The sequence below is a fragment of the Chelonia mydas genome, chromosome 19, assembly GCF_015237465.2.
Source record: "Chelonia mydas isolate rCheMyd1 chromosome 19, rCheMyd1.pri.v2, whole genome shotgun sequence".
In the NCBI taxonomy this organism is placed as follows: domain Eukaryota; kingdom Metazoa; phylum Chordata; order Testudines; family Cheloniidae; genus Chelonia; species Chelonia mydas.
In genome coordinates, this window is record NC_051259.2 from 11,208,424 (window position 1) to 11,228,416 (window position 19,993).

General features: G+C 44.0%; 1 protein-coding gene across 8 annotated transcripts in view; it reads left to right on the forward strand.

The window, feature by feature from the left end:
* The window catches only part of PHACTR4 (phosphatase and actin regulator 4), a 97,306-nt gene that overhangs the window by 58,795 nt on the left and 18,518 nt on the right, over positions 1–19,993 (forward strand). For 3 of the 8 annotated variants that reach the window (XM_037881662.2, XM_043531949.1, XM_043531947.1), the window contains 2 exons: positions 14,982–15,158; positions 15,733–15,813. In XM_037881662.2, coding sequence (XP_037737590.1) covers positions 14,982–15,158; positions 15,733–15,813 — 258 coding nt within the window. Of the gene's footprint in view, positions 1–2,478; positions 2,949–14,981; positions 15,159–15,732; positions 15,814–19,993 lie in introns of those variants that run through there. The other 5 variants (XM_043531952.1, XM_043531950.1, XM_043531951.1 and 2 more) reach the window with 3 other exon arrangements.

Consider the following 19,993-nt stretch of genomic DNA (forward strand, 5'->3'; position numbering starts at 1 on the left):
TCAAAAGTTCATGGATCTTTAAAGGGGCTTCCAGTCTCCATGACCCCAGGCAGTGGAGTTCACAGTTGTGACCAGGGTGGTCAGTGTCAGGCATTGTGGACAGCTGCTGGAGGACTGTTAGGGTCAACATAAGTAAAGTGGCATCAACACTCACACTGCATGAACCTCAATACATCAACCATGGGTCAGTGCCACTTGGGGAGGTGGTGTAATGGGGCGCTTACATAGGTGGGAGACACACTTAAGTGTAGGCACATGCACAATTAGGTCAGTGCAAGGTGGCCTACATTGTTCTAACTTTGTGTTGTAGATCAAGCCTGAAGCTATGCCCTGAATATGGCCTGTCCTTTGTGTTCGGTGTACAGGCTTTTCTTATTTTACTTCAAATGGGAAGGGAGCAGTGGTTCTTTAACCCTAGCCCGCAGCTTGCTAATGTAAGACTAGATCAGTGTTGGAAAAACTGCAACAGGAATCAATCGCTGCGGGGATATTCCTCCCAGGCCTTTCTCCGAGCCAGACAACTTTCATCTGCTGATTCAGAGAGAATATGCAGCCCTGTTACCTCTGGACTTTGTCTCCTTCACATAGCTGTGTATTTAAAAGGCTTTCTGCCTGTTTCAAAGTAAACAGCTCTTTCGTGAAGTGGAGCATTTTTGTAATTCAGAGGACTTTAATTGCTCATAATATGGATTCAAAGTTCTGTAAAGACACAGTACTTCTGATCCTGTCTGACTCAGCAGCGAGAATAATCATGATACATTTAATTGGAGTATGAAGATGCATTGTGGGGGGTGAAGATAAGAACAGTGCTTTCAAGATTGTGACGCAGTTCTGTGTGGGGGGACATTAGACGTTAGTCTGCAAATCCATTACTCCATTTGATCTTGTTGCTGCCTTGAAACTGTCCATGGAAACAAGATCCATTTGTTCAGAAGGGACAGTTTAATGCAAAGCACGTTACATCTACAGGTAGAGCAGAGGGTGAGCACTTTGCTTTGTGCATGTTTTACGGCTGTGCTTAAAGGCGGAAGAGTGAATCTGCAGGTCATATGATTTCACAGGTAACTTGTCAGACTAGGCACCAGAGATGCTACCACCTTTTCCCACATGCATTAATATAACTAACTTGGTGAGTTTTTATTATAAAGCATGTCCCAAGATATATATATGCCAGCCAGTCATTGTACAGTACACTGGCTCAATATACCCTCAAGGGTAGCAGAGCAAACACCTGCTGCTCTTATCTAATGCACTAATTTGATCTGTAATATCCATTACATACCTAGCTACTAGTTTGACGGACTGAGACCTCATTTGGAAAATGGCTATGTCCTTTGGCCACCCGAATTGGCTGCCTGTGACCAGTTAGTGTATTGGGAATTGTGATAATTTTGTCAAGCAGAGCACTATGGAGGGTGACTTCTGTTCCGTGAAATAGAAGAGCTGTGATGCCGTGGGCTGTCCATAGTGGACTTTAGTGGTGGTTAGAGCAAGACTAGAGAGCTGGGTTTGGAGCAGATTGCTACATTGCAAGACGATGCTGCAGCAGATTTTATGTTAGAGACACTGTCTGATTAAGTGTTTAAAACGCTCCCTTACCTATGTTACAGATGTCATTTTGGATTATTAAAACAGAATTTTTTATAGCATTCTCTACTGCTTGGCTTCAGGATTTTGCTCCCTTTGACCGCAGAGCATTGCAGGTCGTTTTAATTTTTTGCTTTCCACTCACTATTGTGATGCTGCAATGTGGGAATTTTTGTGGGTTTTACAAAAATTGTTTCCATTTCTATTAATCATAGCTTTTTCTGCAAAGAAAATCTAAATGTGGAGATTCTTCTAACTCTCCTATTATGGGTGATAGCAGATTCCTTTCAAGGGGCCCTGTCACATCAGGCAGGCCCCACATTTAGGTTTTGGTTTAAAAAACAAAACAAAAAACCCAATTATATTTATTACAATATACATGTATTTAAGCTCCAAATGAAAGATTGTTTTCTTGCAATGCAAATATCCCCTTGCAGTGTTTGCAACATCATCACAGCATCATTCTAGTGCATGAGAACCAGAATAGAGAGTCATTTTGTTTTTCCGCCCAAACAGAAGTTACAAAAAGTAACCGAACAGCATAAGTAATGAAAAGAAAACTCAGCTTTTTACAATTCATTAGTTCTGGATGTTTGTTACACAAATGTATAGGTTTTTTTTTTTTAAAAAAAAAAAAGGTCTTAACCTTCTGATGCTCCTTTAATTTTATCACATCCCAGGCTTTTGTACAAATATCAGTTCTGTCTGTATTGTTTTAGCAAAAGGGACTTAATGGAGCCAAACAGCTTATTTTAGTTCATTTTTTTTAGGCCCAGGTATACTGTAGTATCTAGTTGATTTTGATTGGGAAGTGAAATGGCTGAAAATACAGTTTGCAAACTGTTCTCGGGTAAAATCTCCCTCTCTCCTCCTTCCTGTTTCTCAGCCTCTTGGTGCGTTCCTGCTAAACTTGATGTAAGGAGCAAAGGGTGTTGATTGTTTGGACTACCAGCTAAGCGGCTAGTGTGTGGTTGGTAGTCTCCTCCCCTGCCTGAGCTTCAGCCCTGACTAGTGTGCACTCTGGAATGACAGGCATTCCTGCTTGAAGGGAGCTGGCATGGACGCTTATTTATGAGAATCACAAGTGCCGGGGCCTGGGATACAGGAAGAACAGGAGCTGCGGTGGCTTGGCTGACACCTGGGCCATTTCCTGAGTTCTGGCAGTCTCCCGGTCGCAAGACTCTGGATTTTCCTCCACCCTCCAGTGTGGATTTCTCCCTTTCAAAAAAGGCTAACGGACTCTCCCAGGTAGTGGTGTGTGGTCCCCCCGACCCCTGTGCCGCCTTCAGAGAGCTACTTTTAAAAGAATCTAAGCATGGGTCAGACACTGTTCTCGAGACCAGTACATCCAGCTGCATTCGGTGAGTAATGGAGGGCAGGAGAAGTCTAACAATCTCTGGCTGGGGCCGAGGCAGGGATTGCAGGTGAAGCTGGGAAGTACATAGAAATGGAATGCTAGGATTGTGTAACCTGCATAGATCACATTAGACTTGGGGAAATGTCTGACTCTGAGAAGAGTAACTAGAGGGGAATTACTTTGTGTCTCTCCTTTCTTTCTTTGCTGTGCTTAAACTTATTTACTATGCAACATGTTATCCTTGCTGATAACTGTAACCAGGTTCTATGCTGCATTAGTTAAGGAACTTTCTCTGATCTTGCTTGCTGCTGCCTGTCAGGTGCAGGGACGCTGGTTTACAGAGCCCAGTAAAATTCCCCACATTTGATTGCGATTAAACATTTTATACAGCCGCAGTATGGAACTGATACACAAGTTGACAGTTTTGCATGGCATCACTGAGCTTTTGGGGGCACCTTTAATATTTTGAAAAATGGGCTTGGCAGTTTTCCTTCTACTTGATTCTATCTCTGCCATTTCTTCCCTGCTTTCTACAGAGGGACGTCTGTGGTCTTGAATTCTGGGGTACTGATGCTCCGACTACATGGAGTGGAAGAGTCCTGATGTACTATGGATATCTAGCAATTAATCACAAGTGCCAGCCCAGTACTTTAGATTTTGAAAGCAGAATTTGATTACTTTGCTGTAGACTAATGAATTTAGCATGGCATTGGGAGTCTGTTTTGGGTTCGATTCCTGGCTCTGGGAGAGTGCTATGTGACCTAAAACAAGTCATTTCAGCTCTCTGTGCCTTTATTTTCCTGAGTGTGAGACAGGGCGAATGCATTTTCCACATTTCACAAAAAGCACTTTGATATTTGGAGGTGGAAAGCATTTATATAAGTGTAAATTATTCATTCCCTTTCCATTAAATCAATTTCTCAGCCTTATAACTTTGAACTTTTCTGGTGCTTTTTAGGGGAATAATTAGCTTTAGGTTAAGATAGTGATTTTTTCCTTCTTACTGGACTTGCTCAAGAGCTGCTAAAAATAAGTGGTGTGGGGGGGCAGTAAAACTTCAGTCTTCTCTGCTGTCAGTGGAGATTAATAGTGCCTTCCCCTTGGATTTATGAGGTGTTGGAAGGCAGATCTATTTGGTCTTGCCTGGGCTGCCCCCTCAACCGGATGCCAGAGATTTCTGTACTTTTTAGTGAGAAGGGAGGATGACGCTGTCATCCCCTGCCCTCAGAATGTGTCTTATCCACCTGATTATGTGCCATCTATAGATTCCTCTTATTGCACAACTTGAGTAAAGGTACCAACCCATTGAATAGATCCTGAGATTTTAAGGGACAGCTTTCGCGGGCTCTCTTGTATTGACACAGACAAGATGTTCTTTCAAATAAAAATCCTGTTAAGATGATATTGGACAGAGATATACAAAAGCCAGGGAAGTTAAAGGCTCACACTGTCCTTACTTTGCCCCGTTATGGTGGAAGAGGTTGGGGAAGTTCAGTATGTGTTGTGACCGGAGTCTGTTGTTGCTTTTAAGGTCAAGACATCTCCCTCCATCTCAGATATATCTATAGCTATAAATATAGAGAAACACATCCCCTCTCCCCTTCTCGCTCTTGCGCTCTCTCGCCCCCCCCCCCTCAAATTTTTATATAGTTTTAAGTTAATAGGAAGGTAGAAACACCAAACAGATGGCTTCTAATTTTTTTTGAGTCATATCTGCTTACTTTTCTGAAAGACTTAGTTTTGCTACTTTCAGAGACACCGCACATAGGGCAGAGGGAGATAGATTTTACTCTGGCTTGTACATCAGTGGCTGATATTAACAGTTAAGAGTTAACAGAACTGTTAACTCAAGACCTAGCTGCAAAATCACTAAGTGATGGCGCTATGCTAGACAGGAATCCTAGATTCCAGGGTGACTTTGCAAGGCTGGCATATTTTTACTTATAAGCTAAGTGGTCTTTGGTCTGTTCTACATGGTGAACTTTTGCTGGAATAGCTGTGTTGGTCTGGGGCATGAAGAAGTGTAATCCTGACCCTGACTGACACCACTGTACCAGCAAAAGCCCCTAGAGGAGATGGAGTTATACCAGCAGTTTTGCCGGCATAGCTTATTTTTCTTGGGGAGTGAGGGGGTGGATACCAGAGAAGCAGTTTTGCCTGTGTAAAAGGCATTCACACTAGGAGTGCTCTGCCAGTGTAGTAAGCCACTATAGCCTTCCAAGTGTATACCTGGCCGCACTCTGGAGTCATTGAGGGATGATCAATAGGGGACCTGTCTTCTAAGGTTTTTCTCCCCCCCCCCCCCCCCGTAAAAGGCGGGGATGTTTTGTGGCCTGACTTTCTGGAGTGTGGATACAGGGAATGGGCTAAAATGCTATCAGAATGTATTTTTTCCTTTGTCATTTCTTTTTCCTGCATAATGGAAATGTTTATAACCGGTCCTAAAGTGTGCAACTTCAGACCAATCTGGTGGCTGTGCTTTATGGTCACATGGGAGTTCATCTCTGGAAGGTTATCCCATCAGTCTGACTTGCTCAGGTGTGTTGGGGGTGATGTTAACCAAGAGGGTGGTGCGACTGACTGACTTTCCTTGTATGATCTGAAAAAGAGCTCAAAAGCTGCTCTCTCACTAACAGAAGTTGGTCCAATGTTCCAGATGTTACCTCCATCACCTTGACTTTCCTTGCAGATTTCAAAGGTGCAGAAGACCTCTTGATAGGCTCAAAAAGCTTCCCACTCCTGGAACAAATGTACTTAATATTCTGTCAATATGTGGGGCTATTCAATTTTCCAGTAGAACTATGCGTATCTTTGATGGTTGTAATGAAATTACTGCATAAGTGCTGTAGCCAGTTTTCAAACACTTTCATTAAGATGACAGACAAAGGTCTTAGCTTACAGCATGAATACATATGTCCCTCAAATTTAAGGCTTTTTTTAAAAAGTCTTTCTAGTCCCATATAAACAAATTAGAGCCTATGAGGTTAAGGGCTCTGACCATAGTGCTGGAGCCACATCCGGGATAATTAAGGGCAAGGTGCATTGGTTTCTTTAAAGGAATGTGACATGAACAAGATCAAAATGCCATAAAATTAGGCCTTCTTTACATATAAACTTGCACTGGTTTAGTTAAAGCAGTGCAAATCTTCATATAGACACTTATTTTGATTTTTAGATTAATATGTTCTACTTAATATAAACTGAAATATACCTGGTTTAACCTGAAATAAGTATCCATATATGGGCAACACATATAAGAGGCTTGGGGAGGCTAAGACTCCCCAAAATAAAGAAGGCTGGCCGTGCAGGGAGCAAATGCTGGATGCAGGTCGCCTCTCTTTGGAGGTGTGCCGGCCTGACGCCTTTGTACCCTGGGAGCAGGAGTGCCGGAAGCTCCCTAGAAGTGTGGGGGGAGGGGCACCAGCACCTGGACTGAGCCCCTAGCCCTCCCCTCCCTTCCGAGGCCCTGCCCGCACGCCACCCTCCTCCTGTGGTCCAGCCCCTGTTCTGCAGCGAGGCCCTGCCCCTGCTCTGCCTCTTCCACCCGAGGCCCACCCCTCTGCTTCTTCTCTCCGCCCCTTCCCCTGTTGCTCACCCTTAAGGCAGGAATAAAGGCTATGCCCTCCCACTTTTAAAAGTGATGGGGCCAAGGCCCCCTGGCCTCCCCTGTTCCGGCACCCCTGGCCATGGCTACATCATTTTTTTTCCTGCCATAAGGGCGAGCGATGGGTGGAGAGGAGTGAGCAGCAGGGCCTTGGGAAGAGGCGGAGCAGAAGGAGGCGGAGTGAGCCTGAGAGGGGGCAGGGCCTTGGGGTGGGGCAGGGGAGGGGCCACCATCTGGTCACTGGTGGCCCCACAATTCTAGGGAGTTTCCGGCACTCCTGGGAGTGGCCTCCCCAGACAAAAAACTCATTTGCCACCTACGTATCCACACAGCCTTTTGAGTAGGTTTAAAATACCACCTTAAATTGAATTTCTGCATCTCTGCATGTAGACAAGCTCTGAGACTCACAAATAAAGGACTAATCTATAGAATTGACTGGGGGAGTTCTCTAAGAGCAGAAACTTATCTGGTGATTGGTAGATTGCTTGCAATAACTCCCATAAATAAAAAGAAATTGAACCACTTTTATGTGAATGGTAATCCTTTAGGATGAAGTGGTACAGGCCAACAACAAATTCATGAAAGGCTAATGCAACGCCAGCTCACAACAAACCATCAGTGTTGCGAAATAAAATCTTGGGTTTGAGGTGGGAGAAGAACTGTTATTTCTTAACAAAAGCAAGATTCTAACACATTCCATCTACCCCAGTGGTTCTTATGACTCCCATCGCTGGTGCATCATCCACGCTGTCACTCTGTGATCATCTTGAGTGTGTGTGCTCACCAAGTTCCCCTCTAACACTAGTGTCGTAAGAAAATACGCATAGCATGAACATTTCAGCAGGAGGAAAGATGAGCTGGTAGAGCCTCCCTCAGTCAGGAGGTGTCTGAGACACCTACATTGTTCCTCTTTCACGCACTACTCTGCAGAATGGGTGGGGGAAGGAACATGTCGTCTATATTTAATCTAAAACAGGGGTTCTCAAACGGGGGGTCAGGGGTCACAAGGTTATTACATGGGGGGTCACTAGCTGTCAGCCTCCACCCCAAATCCCGCTTTGCCTCCAGCATTTATAAGTGTTAAATATATTAAAAGGTGGTTTTAATTGATAAGGGGGGGGTGTCGCATTCAGAGGCTTGCTGTGTGAAAGGGGTCACCAGTACAAAAGTTTGAGAACCACTGATCTAAAATATAGTAGGTATATATAGGTAAATATAGTATAAAAATATATAAAAACAGTATACAATCTGTTCTGACTCTGAATTTCTGTGAAGAGTTTCTATTTTTCTTCAGGAGCACAGGAGTAGAATCTGGAAATACCTGTAACCTCCCTCAGCTTCATCAAACCTCCTGAACATGTAATAGTATAGTGTGACTCCTACACATCTGGGATGAAATTCCTTGAGAAGATTTCCTTATGTTCTTCAACCTTGTACACTGGCAATGAGCTCTAAGGTCGATGTGGGCATAGACTCAATCTGTACTGATGAACCAAGTTAAAAACATGATTTAAACTTATTTGTAGTAGCTATACTGGATTTGGACTGCGTGGGGACTAAATTAAACCGGCTTTAAAAAAAAAAAAAATCACTGAAAACCATGCCAGCCTAAGGTCTCTACCTAGCTTAGAGCTCTTTTCTAACTCAGCTTGGCTTTGTGATTTTTTGGTGTCTCTTCATCCTGTATATCAGAGGCCCCGGTGTTCTAAAAGATTATCCGGGTACCCATTGCCATTTTAAAGAGGGATGGGAGGGATCTATGAATGTCAGCTAACAAAATAAAGGATTCTATTATTGAGGTTTTTACCTGAAGACTCTCCTATTCCTTTTTGAAAGTTGGGTACATAGTGCAATACAAAAGTGTGTTGCAATGGACGTGACCAGATTACACCATTTGAGGGATGATGCCTATTTTTAATGAAACCCAGAGATCCTTGCTCTTTTGCAGGATTTCATCCATCAGGATATCTGACTCGCCACGGTAACTTGAGGCAAAAACCTTTCCCAGAAATTCCATCACCAAGCCCTGCAAACTTTTTGGGAATCAATGACACGTCTACAGGAAAATATTAAGCCACTAGTTGACTGTGCTGGAGGCAATCAGCTTGGAGTGTGTCAGGAAATCTAGGCCTTGGAGAATGTATAAGAAGCTGGCTCCTGTCGATGACATGGTTTCTGTTGGATGAAAAGTACTGTAGGCAGCTTAAGGGCATTTTCGTCTTTAATGCAGGAGGAGAAAACAAGGTTTGATCAATTTTAACATGTCAAGAATAAAAGAGAACTGTAGGACTTTAGTGCAAACAGAAGTGTGATATCTTCTGTGCATCACAAGTGCCCTCGACAAAATTGCTTTTAACTTTGGAGAATCTCATTCATGTGCCTTTACTTTTCTTTAAATGTGCTTCAGATTGGAATGTCCTAAATTTCAGCAGGAAATGTTTGTGTGTTGCAGGGAGGAAGGCTTAGGATGCTTTTGCAAGTGCAGTTTTAAGTGCACCGGGAGGGGTGTGGTTGCATAAAACATGATGGGACCAAAGTGTGTGTTAAACATGTTAGAGCTTTTGACCTTAACAGAATTCTATCAAGTGGTTAAAATATACTTTGTGCCCATCAGGCAAGACTGGCCCACGTTTTAACAGGGGCATTGGGATTGCTGTTAGGCTAAAATATGATCCTCCTAAGCACCTTTACAGGTGTGCATTAGACAATGGTGAATGTGGACTTGAAGGGCTAGCTGCCTAAAATGTGTGACTGAAATGGGACACTAGTTTTTTAATGGAGATGAAGCACTAACGCTTGGGTGGGAGAACAAGCTGGTTTGAAGTTGTAGCTTTCTTCAGAGTTGTGGCGTGAAAGAACAGCTTTGCCATCACGAGGCAGTCTCACCCAGAAGCATATTAACCTGTCGTGAAGCATTTGATAGAAAGTGCTGCAACCCTTTTAGACTAGATCTCTACGGTTATTCTTTTCATTAAAATTGGTTAAACAAGGTTCTTCCGAAGGGTGTGGATGAGTGTACATGTGTCAGAGATTCTTATTTGACTGGCTAGTGACGATACTTAGAGCCCTGCATGGATACATCATTTGTATCCACGTCTGAACCGCAATCTGCAAAAATGGTCCATGGATATCCGCATCCGAGTCTCGCACCTACCCCCATATGGATGACTTGAGCTTGCCACACAGGTGGGTGAGAACTGTGGTCTGGGGAGAACCTTGGAGGAGCTGCTAGAAGCTCACACCCCTAATTTCCCTTTCCTGTTTTCCCCAGTCTCTTTCCCAAAGCACTAAATTGCAGTTCTTTAGCACAGTTTCCCAGCTGAATTACTCAAATAAGGAGGGGTGTGTTCTCTTGATCTCATCATTATAAAACAGCCTACAGACCTCCTACACTTCATTATGCAGCGGAATAAGGAGAGGCAGTGAGAGAAACCACCTTTTCTAGACACCTGTGGTGGAAGACTCAGTGGGTGCCAACATCTACTCCCCTTGTGTGCCATTTTCAGAAATTTGTTGACTGGTCCCGATGGAAATGTGCTGAAACTGAATGCTCACATGAGTCCAGTGTCTTTCCTTGGTCTTCCAGGGGATTACCCACTGATCAGAACAGTCGCTGAGTAATGAGGCTACTTGAAATACATGTCACTCTAAAGCATGTCTGTAGCAGCTGATCCACCCTGTAATTAAGAGTGCAAAGTGAATATAGCTTATAATGGCATCATAAGATGGCTGTTTTAAATGGCTGTTTTCAGAGTAACAGCTGTGTTAGTCTGTATTCGCAAAAAGAAAAGGAGGACTTGTGGCACCTTAGAGACTAACCAATTTATTTGAGCATGAGCTTTCGTGAGCTACAGCTCACTTCATCGGATGCGTACTGTGGAAACTGCAGAAGACATTATATACACAGAGACCATGAAACAATACCTCCTCCCACCCCACTCTCCTGCTGGTAATAGCTTATCTAAAGTGATCATCAAGTTGGGCCATTTCCAGCACAAATCCAGGTTTTCTCACCCTCCGCCCCCCCCCCCCCCCCCCCCCCCACAAACTCACTCTCCTGCTGGTAATAGCCCATCCCAAAATGACCACTCTCTTCACAATGTGTATGATAATCAAGGTGGGCCATTTCCAGCACAAATCCAGGTTCTCTCACCCCCCTCCAAAAACCACACACACAAACTCACTCTCCTGCTGGTAATAGCCTACCCAAAGTGACCACTCTCCTTACAAGGTGCATGAAAATCAAGGTGGGCCATTTCCAGCACAAATACAGGTTTTCTCACCCCCCTCCCCCTTCCCAAAAAACACACACACAAACTCACTCTCCTGCTGTGCGCACATGCTCTTCCTTTCACAGTCAATAATTAGCACTATTGGGGAGCATGGCACTTTACAAACCCAAGTGTAAGTGATCATTTCCCTGTGATGCTTGCAATCTAACTTTGAGCCTGTACGATGAGTCATGTTTCAGACAAAGGAGGAAGGGAGCTGCTCTCATGACACAAATAATCTCCTGACAGACAGGAATTCTCAGTGAGAGATTGCTCAGTACAATGCAATGAGCTGATACTGATGGGCGAAATAGTGTAGAGTTTGACTTAAGGTATTTGTGATAGCTAGAACTGAATGACGTGAGAGAATTAAATAGTGGATAAATTCTACCTCCGTGCTTAAACCTGTTTGGATATCTGCTTGCTTCGTTATACCCTCCCTCTGATCCCCCCCCAGAGGTGGCTGTAGAAGGAGAGCAGATATGGTCCTCCTCCTAATTGGAAGTGGAGAAATTGCAGCTTGTTGAGCTGTGGTCTCAGTTCATTAATCTGTGAACCTGACAGTTAGCTTATTAAAAGAAAACTGAGCCCATTTTGCTTAGTGCAGCACTCTGAAACCTCAGGTGGCAGAAAGCGCTCAAGCTTACATTTCTTATACCGGTCCTGACTGGAGATGTATTTGAAATGAGTTTGACATGGGTCATCCGTATTGTTGGTGTTGCACCTTCAGTATAGTGATGGTCACCAACCCTAGGCTCAAATGCCTTCATGGCACTTCAGTTCCAAATTCAATTCACAGTTTGTTCCTGGCAAGAATTTCTGCTTGCCCTGTGAACTTTCAAAATGCTCTGCTGAGCAAAGTGAATGCAGCTCTTTAAAACTACACTCATAACTCCAGGACTAATGCTTCATTCTCTGAAGAAACTGCCTTGAAACATCTAGGAAATCTATCTTTGGTGTTAAGTTTAAAAGTCCAGTCTGATTTTTCCTGTGACTAATCCAGGTGAACATGAATTAAACTAAAATATCTTTTGTGCTTGCTTTTCACACAGGTGTGGGACTACCCTAGTCTGTTTACATACTTGTAGTAATTCATCAGTTTTGTTTGTAACTGAATCAAGTTTTGAACTTGCCTTCCTTTCTGAAATGGTTCCTAGCTGTGGCTATGGCCTCAGCTCTTCACTGAGGCTGAGTGAATCAAACTTTTCTAACTGAGAAGGTAGATCCTTACTGCATCGAAGCTGGCCTCCAGTGAGTCAGGAGAAAGAAATCTTTATAGAGCCGGAAGAAACATGCCTTATAGGTAAAATCAAATTGACCCAAGTTTGGGCCTAGGATGTCAGGTTCTAAAATATGTTCCAACTAGTTCAGGCAATGAAATGTTGGAAAATGCCTTTATGTTGGTTGATTCCCTTTCCTCCCTTTCCTATCGCTGCCACTGCATGAAATTGACTTCTATGCAAAACTCCTCCTGTTCTGTCATTTCACATCAGACTCTTTTTGTCCGTTTGGTTTCTGATCATTTATCCCATGACCCCACTATTAGCAGCCATTAAAGAGCATCCTGTCTTTACATAGAATCCTGCATGTCCCTGTTGGACTCACTGGAATACTATTCCGGTTCCCTCTAGGTTATTAAAACGCCTTCTGTTGTTCCCTTCTCCCATTGGGGAGGCCTGGTTTTGCATGTTGTCACTTCTTCACCCAAGAAGTAGTTACCAGGGGCCCATCAGTGCTGCTCTTTATGAGCAATATTGCATCACATAGTAATTACTGAGTGGCATACACAGCATTCTTTGCCTGTAGCTGCCTGGGGAGCAAACGATTCGGACTGTTGCTCCTGCATACCTAATCTTTTTCTACGAGTATGTATGTCTACACTGCAGGTGGATGCGTGGAGGTGGGAGTGATTTGCAGTGCATGTACACATACCTGTGCTAGCTTTAATCTAATTAGCTCACTAAAAATAGCAGTGGGCATGCAGTGCCACAGGTCACACAAGAAAGTGTGGACCCAGGGGGTCATGTAAGCTTATGCAGTCCTTGCTGCCATGTCATCACTGCTATTTAGTGAGCTAGCTACATTAAAGCTAGCACAGGTCTGTGTACCTGAACTGTAAATCACACACCGCAGCGGCAGTGCAGACATACCTGATGAACAGTGTCATGGTATGAAGATCCAAGTGTCTGTGAATGAAACCCTAGTGAAATACAACACGTAGGCCTTTCCTGTTTTTTTCTCTTTTTCTGCAGATTTGATCTCCCACATGTTGTTAAAACATAGCAAGTTCTGACATCTGGTATTACGTCTTCTGACTGGTTACATAAATGTTATGATTAAATGTATGATACTCTATTTGGGGTGTGCTGGACTTAGAAGTTGGCTCTCTCCAAAACCCTATAACCTGGGTTATGGGATTCTTGGTTTGAGTTTCCTGTATGTGAATAGCAAATGAGTGAGTTGTCATCGTGGGTCAGTGGTGCTGCCTTTTCTGGAGACCTATCATGTAGCCTAGTTTGAGACTGTATAGCTCAAGGACTTCATGAGTCAAAAAAGTTTGCATCAAACTCCAAAAAGTGTTTTTATTTACAATTGCTCAGAAAAATAAGGCCCACAAATGTGATTTATAGCCCAGTGCATACACAGTAGAGTCCCCAGTGTATTAGGGTATGTGGTTTATTCTAGTATTACAAAAAGCCTTCCTGGTCTACACTAGTACATTAGGTCTGCATAACTACGTTGCACAGAGGGGTGAAAAATCCACAGCACTGAGCAGTGTAGGTAAGCCGATCTAAATCCCCATGGAGACAGTGCCATGTTGACAGAAGAAATCTTCCCTCGACCTAGCTACTGCCTCTTGGGGAGGTGGATTCTGTAGGCTGATGGGAGAACTCCTCCTGTCAGCATAGGTAGGTCTACGCTACAGTGTATTAAGTAAAAAGAAAAGGAGTACTTGTGGCACCTTAGAGACTAACCAATTTATTTCAGCATAAGCTTTCGTGAGCTACAGCTCACTTCATCGGATGCATCCGATGAAGTGAGCTGTAGCTCACAAAAGCTTATGCCCAAATAAATTGGTTAGTCTCTAAGGTGCCACAAGTACTCCTTTTCTTTTTGCGAATACAGACTAACACGGCTGTTACTCTGAAACCAGTGTATTAAGTGTAGACAAGCCCTTAGTAAGGCTCTCTATTCCCAATACTGGATACCATCCTGGTGTCCTGTAGAGCTACTTGGGTGCTCCCAAGTCACATATAGCTAGAGGCCAGGGATTCTCAGCCTATAAATTATGACCATGAAGTGGGTCACTAACAATCTTCAATACGAAGCAAGGCTGCTATAGGTCCCTGCTGGCTTTTGTGGATTGTGAATTCCCCCTTCCTAGTAAGTTCCAGCAAAATTGCAAACTCCAAGCAAGCAAAAAAAGCGACTGGCATATCTTGATGTTTTGTGTTCAAATCGCTCTTCACAACGTGCCTCATAAGGAGGCTTTTTTGATACAGAACTATGTTTCGTAAGTATATCCTCTCCTGCTGCGTTCTCCTGGGAATTCTAGTAAACTAGGTGGAGTGCAAGGTTGCATTGTGTTGCTTTCCTGAGTTTTTGTTACTCTTGGCCTGGTACTGTTAGCTTGTTATGGGGGTGGGGAGTGGAAATCAGACTGGCTTAGTTCTATGGTATACAACCATTGAGCTGGGCTGAGAACTTCAGTAGGTTGTGTCTAAATACAGTCATGGAAGTTTATAGTACAGAAGGTATTTTATTCATGTAACTACTTGTGTCCGGAGCAGTTGCTTCCAGCTGAGATCAAGAGACTGCAGAAAAGCTTTTTGTTTGTGCTCCTAGGGCTAAATTATAGCACTGTACAAATATTAACTAAGTCACAGTTACACTTGAGCGATTTTTAACACATCACAGTATGTCTTTAGCCTGTTAGCACTGAAAACTTCACTTGGCTTCACTGAAAACTTCCCTACTCCTGTTCGATACTGACTGGTTATGTGAAGGCATGGAGTCTTGCTATCTCCTCTGCATGAATTTGCATCACTCACTGCTTAGCACTTTCCCGATTATCCACAGGTGGGTTGGCAGGGACTGACTGGGTGGGAAAGGAGGGACCTCACTGGAACAGACCCGTGACTTTGCTTTTCTTTCTGTGTAGCTGAGGAAGTGGATCATCCGCCATCTGACATGGGGATGGGGGCTGATGTTCTGGAATCTGGAGACACCACGCCCCCCACCAAGAGGAAAAGCAAGTTCTCAGGCTTTGGCAAGATCTTCAAACCTTGGAAGTGGAGGAAAAAGAAAAGCAGTGACAAATTCAAGGAGACTTCAGAAGGTAAAGCATCGGGCTTGGTGCTGGTCTTGAACTTTGGTTTAAACACTTTTTCCCACTGGGGAAGCGCATGCCAAGTTGTTTCATCCTTTGCTATTAGCCATCAGAGCAGTAGCAGCTATGGGTGAGCTGCAGAGGCTGGTTGAAGCCTTGTGTCCCAGTGCTGGTATGACTGGGATCAAAGCTTAATTCTTTGCCAGTAATGGAACAACAAATTCACTGATCAGAGGCCTCAGCTACTTGGCTCCTTAAAACCACCGCTTAAAGATCTTTTAACTGTAGAAAACAATATTCTGAAGAGTGTTAAAGATGCAAGATTCCTTTGTTGAAAGGAACTTCTCCAACGAGGCTTAGGCTGGAGGAATGACTGTTCACTGCTCTAGCACTATATTCTGGTGTGTGAATACAGGCCCCAGATAGGTTACTTTTTAACCCCCTCCCTCTTCTTCCTTCATGCAAAATGCAGCAACTTGAACCATTTTTGTTTCTTCCACAGAGCCAATACATTTAAAAACAATTCTTTTGAAACCCTCCCCTTGCCCTGTTTTCTGAGTGCTTTTTCTCAATTTAATATCAGTTTTAGAACGAAAGATTTCTATGCGAAAGCCAAGAGAGGAGCTGGTTAAAAGAGGGGTTCTGTTGGAAGACCCTGAGCAGGGTGAGTTTGGAAATGAACCTGTCATCCGCCTATCTGTGTTCTGTGTAGCTGGTCTGCTGCTGACATAATCCCATCCTTGTTACTGTACCTTTAAAAAATAAAATAAGTTAAAGGCTGTTTGCTAAACATGACCTCCCATCCCTTGTCTGTCCTTTGCACACGCTCCCTGTCTGGCTCCTGCACCTAGCTAGGAAAGCAGTGTAAGGAGGAAGAAATTCCTGAGATAAGCATTCCGTGTTCTTATGCATCTTCCTGTCTGCTGCTGGCAAGGAAATTCTGTGTCATTTCCTGTCGTGTTTGTCATATTTGTATCTCTGCCCGGCCTTTGGTACCATCCCTCTATGCTGCTCTCCTTCACATTCATGCTCACTGTAATCTCCAGGTTGTTCTGATCATGTTTCAGTTTATATTCTAGCCCCAGTGAAAAATAGCCTATTTATAATGTTGAATTTGATTTGTTTCTAGGGCTGCAAGGCCAAATGAAAGGAAACAAAAATTCAGTACGGCTTTTGAGCTGCTTGTGTAGAGGCATTCCATCAAGGAGGTGATAGGTGTCTTTTACATGCCTCTGAGACAGGCCTGTAATGTGTGCATTCATTTCTGGGCTCCTCCTTATCAGAAAATTGTAGCCAAACTGTAGGAAAAGCAGCAAAAATGATTAAAACGTTAGCGAAATAGGGTGAAATATGACTGAAGTAGTCCATGAGTATTTGAACCTTGTAAACACCAAGTTAAGGGAGGAATTTTGTGTGTTCAAAGGTGTGTAATGAGAGGTCATGGGATGAAACTGAAGAAGCGAAAACATAGGCTTGATATAAATTTCCTGAGAGAGAGATGGCAGACGGGGAGTGTTCTGAGGTGTAACAAGGGGGTGGCATGCAGGAGTGTTGGTAAGATATAGAATTTTGTGTTTTGGCAGCAGTCACAGGACCTGGGTTAGGAAGTGGAGGAGACAGTTACAATAAGATTAAACAAAGTGCCAGAAATAAAGTGTGGGACCAGGCGAGCACTGTCAGGTGGATAGATTTTTAAATTACAGAAATTAGAGATGGACTCTTTAATATTTTTGTTGCAAGTCAGTGGAAGGTTTCTACAGTTGGTCCCACTTTTAAATCCTGCTCTCAGAAAATCAGTGTATTTTCTGAAAGATAAGTGTTCTGGAGAGAAGAGAGAGAGTTTTTATCCACTTGCATGCACTCTGCTGGCTCCTGGGTTCTGACAGTCAGGTCTTAGTGGCTCATTTTAATAAACTTCTTTGCTGTCCTTTATTCAGTTCTACGCAGCTGCCTTGTGTCTAGTATTCACCTTACAAATTGCAAACAGAGCAGGCAAAACTCTAAATTGTAACATAAATAAAGGAGAGCAGCTGGCCAGGGTAGCGAGGATGTGTTCAGATGGGATGTGAAGATAGGTGGAGTTGTGGCAGATACAGGAGGGCTGTGTGGGGAAGAGGTGTAGAGAAAGTGGTTTATCCACAGTGGGGACATAGGGAGTGAGTACCAGATGAGCAAGGGCAGCAAACAACGTCCTTGAGGCAGGCTGGCCCAAGCTCATGGAGGGCTTTAAAAGCAAAGACGACTGTTTTGAACTAGGTTGTGGAAAGCCTCTGGAATTGAAATTGCTGGGGGTGAGGGAATGAGAAAGCCAGCAGCAGCATTCTGTAAATGCCGGAGCCTGGAGAATGTGGGAAGGCATTAGGAGAGAGTTGGAATAGCTGAGGAGGGGCAGGGGGGTGTAATATCTAGGGAACTGTCTGAGGGGGATGATAGGCAGATTGACAGATTTTAGGGCAGTGTTTCCCTGTGTGAGGGAACTCGTATGGAGGGAGTGAAGGACTAGTCAGATGGCCCTCTGGATTGTCCTCCAGAGTCCTCGCTTCAGTTTTAAAATTAAAGTCTCATGTTTGCAAAGAAAACAATAAAAACACTAAGGCCACGTCTACACTACTGGCGCAACAGTGGCACAGCTATGCTGCTGTAGTGCCATACTGCAGACCATTCCTACAAAGACGGAAAAGGTTTCTCCATCAGCATAGGTAATCCACCTCTGAGCAGCGGTGGCTAGGTTGACGGAAGAATTCTTCCATTGATTTAGCCATGCCTACGCTGGGGGTTAGGTTGTCTTAACTACAGTGCTCAGGGGTGTGAAGAACCGTAGCTATGTCAACCTAACTTTTAAGTAAAAAGAAAAGGAGTACTTGTGGCACCTTAGAGACTAACCAATTTATTTGAGCATGAGCTTTCGTGAGCTACAGCTCACTTCATCGGATGCATACTGTGGAAACTGCAGAAGACATTATATACACAGAGACCATGAAACGATACCTCCTCCCACCCCACTCTCCTGCTGGTAATAGCTTATCTAAAGTGATCATCAAGTTGGGCCATTTCCAGCACAAATCCAGGTTTTCTCACCCTCCGCCCCCCCCCCCCCCCCCCCCCCCCCCCCACACACACACTCACTCTCCTGCTGGTAATAGCTTATCCAAAGTGACCACTCTCCTTACAATGTGTATGATGATCAAGGTGGGCCATTTCCAGCACAAATCCAGGTTTTCTCACCCCCCCCCCCCCCCACACACACACACAAACTCACTCTCCTGCTGGTAATAGCTCATCATCCTATTACCAGCAGGAGAGTGAGTTTGTGTGTGTGGGGGTGGGGGGTGGGGGGTGAGAGAACCTGGATTTGTGCTGGAAATGGCCCACCTTGATTATCATACACATTGTAAGGAGAGTGGTCACTTTGGATAAGCTATTACCAGCAGGAGAGTGAGTTTGTGGGGGGGGGGGGGGGGGGCGGCGGAGGGTGAGAAAACCTGGATTTGTGCTGGAAATGGCCCAACTTGATGATCACTTTAGATAAGCTATTACCAGCAGGAGAGTGGGGTGGGAGGAGGTATCGTTTCATGGTCTCTGTGTATATAATGTCTTCTGCAGTTTCCACAGTATGCATCCGATGAAGTGAGCTGTAGCTCACGAAACCTCGTGCTCAGATAAATTGGTGAGTCTCTAAGGTGCCACAAGTACTCCTTTTCTTTTTACTTAAAAGTTAGGTTGACATAGCTACGGTTCTTCACACCCCTGAGCACTGTAGTTAAGACAACCTAACCCTCCTCCTTTTCTTTTTGCGAATACAGACTAACACGGCTGTTACTCTGAAACCTAACTTTTAAGTGTAGACCAAGCTTAAGCAAATTTAACGAACACAGCAACATCTGCCTGAGTTCTCAGAGTGCTTGAAACAATAGCTGAGAGTGGAAAAAATGTGTCACATCAAGGTGACAACTAAGGCTATGTCTACACTACAACTTATGTCAGCAAAATTTATGTCACTCAAGTGTGAATAAATCACCCCCTGGAGTGACATCAATTCCACCGACACAAGCGCTTGTGTGCACAGCGCTATGTCAGTGGGGAGAGCTTCTGTAATACTATATGGCAGGGCTGAAGGGGTGTGTGGCTGGCTTTGTTTTCCTGAAGAAATGCTCAACTTTCAGAGTTTAGAGAACACTGCTTTAGGAGACATGGTAAGAAGTAGTAAGTTTTAAGGTTGACGAAAGGTTTGGAAACACGTGCTGGACCTCAATCAAAAAGGAAGGTAGGCGAGATGGGACTTTGTTTAAGGAAACTCTTCTTCCCCATTGTTCAAGTGTTTCGGGCTGCTCATCATTCTCCAGGGCAAATGCTGCAGGAACGCCATGTACAAACCAATATGGAAGGTATCAGTTCCCTGGGAACACTGACTGAATCTTGTCGTCAGAACAAATCTATTGTACATACAGTGGAAACCTGGCCAGCATTTTGAGTTCTGTAATGTAGCAGAGTACAGGGGTTTATTAGAAAGCCCTTAAAGTAAGCTGACATAGAAGGCTGCCCAGAGCTTGATTGCAACTAGTCCTGGACTGCTGATCATGGGATAGTGCTGGCCTTGAAGGCCATCCTATCTTTGAATCTTGTAAATATGTTCCTTTGTAAATGAGTCCATTGTGTAGGAGACTGATGGTGGAATAAACAGATTGTTGGAATAAATGGTACTACACACGAGTTACAGGAGATTAGGCCCTATACTGTCTTTTAGCACGTTGTTGAAATCAAGAGCTCCAAACTAACTTGGTGCTGATGTTACCATGTGCTATTTTATGCAGAAAGTAATTCTAGGACCAGATATTCCAGAAGTA